This window comes from Nematolebias whitei, chromosome 1, assembly GCF_014905685.2.
Source record: "Nematolebias whitei isolate Nwh7 chromosome 1, NemWhi1, whole genome shotgun sequence".
NCBI lineage: Eukaryota > Metazoa > Chordata > Actinopteri > Cyprinodontiformes > Rivulidae > Nematolebias > Nematolebias whitei.
The window spans coordinates 61,023,727-61,031,643 of NC_056498.1; the positions used below are offsets into that span (position 1 = coordinate 61,023,727).

At 39.9% G+C, this 7,917-nt stretch overlaps 2 protein-coding genes across 2 annotated transcripts in view; one reads left to right on the forward strand and one right to left on the reverse strand.

Moving 5' to 3' along the window:
* chrm3a (cholinergic receptor, muscarinic 3a) overlaps window positions 1-7,917 on the forward strand; it is a 128,038-nt gene that overhangs the window by 59,740 nt on the left and 60,381 nt on the right. The window lies entirely within an intron of this gene.
* Window positions 5,273-7,917, reverse strand: part of LOC119430113 (ryanodine receptor 2-like) — a 5,712-nt gene continuing 3,067 nt past the window's right edge. Inside the window, exon 8 of the mRNA XM_037697554.1 lies at window positions 5,273-5,326. Within this exon, the coding sequence (XP_037553482.1) occupies window positions 5,273-5,326 (54 nt within the window). The remainder of the gene's footprint in view (window positions 5,327-7,917) is intronic.

The following is a 7,917-nucleotide window of genomic DNA, read 5'->3' on the forward strand; positions in this document are numbered from 1 at the left end:
AGACAGACAGACAGACAGACAGACAGACAGACAGACAGACAGACAGATGGACACAGACAGATGGACAGATGAACACACAGACAGATGGACAGATGGGCACACAGACAGATGGACACACAGACAGATGGACAGATGGGCACACAGACAGATGGACACACAGACAGATGGACAGATGGACACACAGACAGATGGACAGATGGACACACAGACAGATGGACAGATGACCACACAGACAGATGGACAGATGGACACACAGACAGATGGACAGATGAACACACAGACAGATGGACAGATGGACACACAGACAGATGGACAGATGGACACACAGACAGATGGACAGATGAACACACAGACAGATGGACAGATGGGCACACAGACAGATGAACACACAGACAGATGGACAGATGGGCACACAGACAGATGGACAGATGGGCACACAGACAGATGGACACACAGACAGATGGACAGATGGACACACAGACAGATGGACAGGGTGAAAACAGTGTGGCCAAACCTCAACTCTCAATAACTGAAAACCAGTCATAACATTTTTTTTGTTCTTGCCAACAAGACAAAGAAAATGAACAAATGTCTCAACTTGAGATGTGTTAGCAGCACCAATGTAGCAAATCATTTTACTTTTCACTATATTGCTAAAATGTGATAATTAATCATGTATGTCGTCATGTCATTTATTGCAGTGTTTCAGTGTTTTTGCATGTTTCTGTGAGCTTAGGATACTTGTAGGCTACTATGTCACTGGCAACTTTTTTTATTTATTTTTTGTCCTCAGTCTAACTAGCAGAAACACCCACTTCTTAACAAGAAATGTGTGTGTGTGTGTGGGGGGGGGGGGGTGCTGTGTAAAACTTTGAAGATGAGATCATCCATCCATTCATCCATCCATTATCTTTACCTGCTTCTTCCGTTTCGGGTCACTGGTGCCCATGTCCAGCCATCACTGTGCAAGAGGTGGGGGCACCCTGGACAGGTCCAAGTCCATCACAGGGCCACATAAAGACAAACAGCCATTCACCCTCACTCACACCTAGGGACCATTTAGAGTTACCAATCAGTCTAACATGCATGTTTTTGGTCTGTGGGAGGAAAGCAGAGTACCCTGAGAAAACCCACGCATGCACGGAGAGAACATGCGAACTCCACCCAGAAAAGCCCCGGGTCGGGATTTGAACAAGCAAGCTGCTCGCTAAGAGGCAGCAGCTCTACCAGCTGTGCCACCGTGCTGCCTGGACAAGATGATTCAAGCACATATTGCACATAATATAATTTGAATACAAGTCATATGCTGGACAGTTTAGAAAGTATAAACCATAGATGTTTCGTGCATATTTTTTGCCCCATTTATTAAAAAGTAGTAAAAATGAACATTTTATATTGGTTTTCTATTTTGTCATGATTTGACACTACAATTGTAGCCTTTTTTTGTGACTTGTTTCAGTACATTTAGCACAACCATAGATGCAACATTTTACAGATAAAATGCTTCAACTAACTGTGTTTGTGAGTGTGTGTGTGTGTGTGTGTGTGTGTGTGGGGGGGGGGGTCTTTCTTATAGTATGAGTTATTTGCCACCGGGGAAGAACATTTGAGTTACGCTGACATGCAGGTAAAGCCTCTGTAAACCAGGACTCTGAGGAACTGCCATTCTGCTGTGGCCTTTGATTGGCAGGAGAGCAAATGGCACCAGCATCTGGAGGCACTCTGATCAGACTGCAAAAAAGTGCACACACAAACTGGCACAGAAATGTGTGCACATAACCACACACACATGCACACACTCCTTCAAAGTGCAACTTGGCCTCACTTTCCTGTAAGCCTTTTTTTAAATCTTCTGTCTAAGCAGGAATAAGTAGCTTCTCTTTGAAGCAGCTTGAAGAGTAAATGTGTTCTCATTATCATGTACAAACTATTAAACTTAATGTTTTAAGTAATTTGCATTTGCTCATCATTTAGTTTTGTGGGGATGCACTTGCATAATCTCTCCAGTTCTCTCCCCTACAGACAATTCCCTCTTAAATTAGCCAAAAGCCTGAAAATGAGTAACTGATTTCTGTATATTAGCCTATTGCTCCCAGTATACTGCTATCTACCGTTCATCATTGTTGATGGATTACTGGTCTTCGTGGCTAATTGTTAACTTGCATGTTAAGGTTCGATCCTTCTTGTTTCACTGTGTTTAAAACTTTAATGAGACTGTTTAAATGAAAGCCACGTTACGATGGTTCTGAAAGACAAAGATTACATTACTCCCTCCCCTATTGCAACTACTTGGACTTTATGAAGTTAATCCTGCCAATTATCCATTCCCCAGTCGGGCTTTTATCTCTGACAGTCTTTGTCTCCTCAGCTGTCTCCCCAGTAAAATAATTTTGTTTTGTTGGACACAACATTCTTGTACCAAACTGTACTTTGATTATAGTCAGACTATGGAAACATTGTCAGCAACCTGCACTTTAGATTAGTTTATTTATTTTGTAAAAATGGACATTTTGTAAGAAATGGTACATTATATTTCCTTGTTGAGTCATTATTAAGCTGTTCTGTTGCATACATGTTGGGTTAGTTTCATTGTGTATCATATCGTATATGTGTAGGGATGCACGATATTATCGGCATGATATCGGTATCGGCCGATATTGGCGTTAAAGTTCAATATCGGACATCAGCCATTCCATTAAAATAACTCGCCGATATAAAAGATTCTGGTTTTGCCTGAAGCAGCAGCACAACGCAATGACGTCACATGCGCCTACTCGATCTCACGGCGGAGAGGAAAATTCAACATGTCGGCGGTGTGGAAGTTTTATTTTTTGTTGGTGAGGATGTCGGATTCCGAAGATTTATGGACTACGTTAAGCCTCGTTGCATCGTCCCCAGTTGGAGATATTTTTCCGACGTAACGTTACCCGAGTTACAAGCAATCATTTCCGATGTCATTGAGAAGCTAATAGCCGATAGCACGACTTGATGGGTGAGTTTTACCACAAACATTTGGACGTTGTGTTAGCCCCGTTAGCATGATTAGTCTTTTGGCCCAATGGATAGACAAAAACTTTGAACTTAAAAAGGTTGTCCTTCATGCACAGGAGTGCAGAGGATCCCACACTGCAGCTAGGAACCCAGAACATGCGTCCACAAGTGAGACAGCATCGCAGGTGACTAATGCTAATAAATAACATTTAACATTTTTCATTTAATAAAAGTTAAAGTGCTATGCATATCATATGACAGTTACTGAATATATGTCACCATCTCACAGCTGTTGCACAATTTTTGTAGCAAATAAGCCTAAATAAGAGGGCTCTGTTCTAACAAAGGAACGTATATAAAATATCGGCATCGGTTATCGGCCAAATAAGTTTTAACATATCGGCATATCGGATATTGGCCAAAAGTCCAATATTGGGCATCCCTAATATATGTGTTTGTAGTTTCACTGTTCTTTCTGAACATTTTCAGCTTTGAGATGATGTATATTTCTTGATGACTTTTTAAATGGCAAAGAAGGGTATCATTCAAACGACTGAACAAAATATAATTAGTTTTTATCTGTGTGAGAATATTTAAAAACGACTGCTCCAGTCCATATATGTTCCTCAGATTGGTACTTAAGAGAAATTTCAAAAGTGCTTTAAGCTTAGTGTAACAATATCAATCCTGCTCATATGCTCATACCCTTTTCAAACCAATTGTCTGTTGTGTGTCGTGCCTGCATGCTGAATCTTGATCGGCTGCAGAGAGGGAGACAGATTAAAATGCAGAGTGCCTCTCCTCTGTGATTATACACCAGAGCAGAAGGCCCTTCCATTTAGCACCGTAATCCAACTCATTATCTTTCCTTCTCCTCTAACTGTATACATGAAAAATGTTGTTTCTGAGCCACTGGAGTCTCCGAAGATGCCTTCAGGTACCTGCTATGAGTGTGAGTTCATGAGCAATTGTGCATGCTGGGCATCCCCCGTTCTGTCTGCAAACATTGATAAAACTCTTGGAGAGAGAAATGAGCTATTTTGCATCATTGCCTGAAGTAAACAAAACCGTTATGCAATTCCAATCTTTAATTTTCATTAGCAGAGAAAATAAAATATAATTTTATTAATGACTGTGAATTCCATTTTTGCAAGTAAATTTGAAACATTAATGATGAATAGAAATGATTTAGTATTTTGAAATGTCCTCCTCTGTTTGGTTTGTGTATATTCATAAATAATTTGTAGTTTGAAATTTGTAAAGGTGCAAAAAAAAAAAAAAACTTTGAATGACTAATTTTATATAAAATGTTTTCAAGTGTAGCAGGTCCTTGGTTCAAACCCCGGTCCAGGGGCCTTTCTGGGTGGAGTTTGCATATTCTCTCCGTGCATGCGTGGGTTTTCTCCGGGTGCTCTGGTTTCCTCCCACAGTCCAAAAACATGCATGTTAGGCTGATTGGTAACTCTAAATTGTCCCTAGGTGTGAGTGAGAGAGTGAATGGTTGTTTGTCTCGTTTGTCTCTATGTGGCCCTGTGATGGACTTGCGACCCGTCCAGGGTGTACCCCGCCCCTCGCACAGTGATTGCTGGACATGGGCACCAGTGACCCCCGTGACCCAAAATGGAGTAAGCGGGTAAAGAAAATGGGTGGGGTAGGTTTTCAAGTGTGGAAAATAAAATCAAATTAAAATGTTTTCTTAACACACTTGACTTCATAACCACTCAAAGCTCTTAGAGCCTAAATTCCTTGACAAGTATTTCATAACTTAAAAAAAAAGAACTTTTCATGACAGCGTTGGATTTAAATTAGCTTTTTGCATTTCTGACACTCAGGGTTTTTAATCTAAAAGTTTGTTCAAAGTGGGCCAACTGTCATGTGGTACATTTTTATACAAATTACTATATAAAAAAAGAAAAATAATGATACTGAACATTTTAATTAGGTGGTCATCAAGCAGCTTTTATTTACAACAGATGTAATAATAATTTGTATATAAAAATGAACTTTGATGTTGTCTTAATACCATCTATTTATTTATTGAGCTGTTGGTCAGGGCCCTGAAAGATCTTTTTGTCTATATTTTTAGAAACATTAGATGGATAAATTAACGGGGGAGTGGTGGCACAGAGGCCAAAGAAGGTGAGCCAATGATCGGAGGGTCACCGGCTCAACTCCCCAGACCAGAGGTCTGCAACCTTCCTCTTCAAAAGAGCCATTTCTTTCCCTTCACTCACTAAATAAAATGTGTCTGGAGCCACAAAACCTGCTACAACTGTGATTATCAACTGATGGCCCATGGGCCACTGAGTTTGTTGGAGATGGGCTTTTCTGGCCGCTGGGGGCACATTACAAAACTAAAATTTTATTGTGAATTTTGAACGTTAGTACATTTTAACATTCATTGATATTTTTACATTTTAAGACAAAAAAACACACAAAATAAAGAAAGACATAGTTATATTGATTTTGATAAAAATTAAAACACTGAACTCTGTAGGTCTATGTGAGGAATAATAAATAAGTATCAGGTGAGGCTACAGTAGCTCAGCAGCCAGTGCCATGGTCTTAAAATCCTGAGGTTGTGGGTTCAAGCCCAGGTTGCATCAGGAAGTGCATCCAGTGTAAAACAAATTGCCAAATCTTTCATGCAAGTGGTGATCCCTGAAGAAGGGAGCAGCCGAAAGAACCTTACTACATACTTCAACAATTCCCTGCAGGATCAGTTAAGTTCTTATCTTATCTTAATAGTAGTTATTGGGCAAAGATTTACAAAATGTTCACAATAAAACTGCCAGAATTAGCCTTTTCTGTTGTGGGTATAAAAATCAATACAATTATATTTCATTAAGTTTTGGTGAAAACTTCAAAGAGCCACTGGTGAGGGACTAAAGAACCGCATGTGGCCCCTGACCCGCAGGTTGCAGACCCCTGCCCCAGAACAACAACATTAAAACGTGGGTGGGAAAAGTGAAACACCCACTCATTTGCCCCACTCTGGGCCCTTGAGCAAGGCCCTTAACCCCCACCATCTGCTCCCCCGGGCACCCTAGTTGTCAGCTCTCTGCTCCACACAGAGGGCTGTGGTAGCTCAGTGGTCTGTGGTTGCGTCAAGAAGGGCATCCACCGTAAAAGCAAATGCCAAGTCTTTGTATGAGTTAGTTCACTGTGGCGACCCCTGAAGAAGGGAGCAGCCGAAAGAAGAAAATGAATAAATGAACCATTGATATTTCTCAAATGCCACATACATTACTTAAATAATCTGAAAATCACTTTTATTGTGAAAATAATAATATCTTAAGTTATTCAACTATATCAAAATCAAACCAAAAGCACATCTTCATGTACTGCATATGGTTCAAAGTTTAAAATCAGAAGTTTTTCTTCTTTCTCAGCAGTTGTGCTTTTGCGGCAAGATTTGTTTTCCATTTCAGACAATGAGATTTTAATGGGCGCCACTTGTATTATGTAATTAATTGCTGATGTCTCAAGGACATTAAAGGTGAGATGCCTCTTGTCCATCAGCCATGCCTATTGCACAGCAGTGTGATTTGTGTGCTGCTATAATGCTCACGGTCATTTCCTCAGTGAATTATTGGAGCCGGGGACACCACTCCACCCAGCAATTAATGACACTATTGATTCAACGCACCCCACAATCTACCCTTTGGCAGGAAGAAAAAAAATCTCTCTGAAGGGTTGTTCCTCCCTGAGGGTCTGGTGTTAGTCACAGCTTTCTTTAGCTTAATGGTCTTAGTTAATTTTGTTTCTCTGGGATCAAATCCACTAGAGCTTCAGGTATGTTAGCCTTAACACATTCCAAATGAGCGATAAAACACTTGTCTGGTTTATTAGTAAAAGCTAACACTGTGGGAAAGTGGATTCTTATACTTATGTGAAACATGTCTGCTTTTCAACATTCATTCTGCTCAGACTGAGGTCAGTTTAAGTTTGCTGGGGTCTGAATATTCATGATCAGTTCACAGCACTGTTTAAGTACAGATTTTTTTTAACAGTGAAATTTGGCTTATGTAGAAGGACTCATGTGGTTTGAGTTGAAAGATTATAACAGTGCTATGGATTATTTCTTATCCCCGGAGATTTTAGAGACCAGTCTGACATTTCTCATAATATTTCCCCATCTGTTACTTTCAGAAATGGCAGCAGGTGAAAAAAAATGATTGCTTCCCTCAACCTGTTCTCAGTCTCTCTGTTCCTTCTGTTGTCTTACCTCCCCTGTCCTACTACACTACATATTGCATTTCCATTTCAGTCAGATATACAGATGCACTTGCATCCCCATATTCACATTCACATGACAGATGGCACACAAACCGTTCCATCAGCATTATCAGGCCAGCGAGAGTATTATTGGTTAGAATCCAGAACTATAGGACATAAAATCCACCAGTACCAGGCAGATGAAAATGCTATTCATAGAACAATATAGCCTCTGATTGTGACAGAAGGTCGTACAAGAGGAAAGTTGGTTTTGAATGGCTTGTAGTTTATCTAGAAACTGGTGTCTTTTCAATATTTAAGCATGGTACATTAAAAAAAAGTACTTTGAATGAACTTGAAATAGGTTTTCCTCCCGTCTGTGACTTCTATGGTTTTTGAGCCGTGCAAACTGTGAGAAGATACGAATGTTTGGATCTCATACAGCTAGGGAATTTTTAGGAAATTAAATGAAGTGCTCCTCTAAAATCACACATTTTTCTACTCTGATGTTGGTCTGGATATCAACATTTTACTGTATTATCTCCAACAGTGCAAGATTATGATGGCTTTCCTTCACACATACATTAGACATAATTGTATTTTCTGTATAATGCACTTCAAGGTTCTACATGTGTCAGTCTTATTTTATACAAGTAATGACCAGTTAATTACACAGTGCACTGTACTGAAACCAGAAAAGTGTTTATA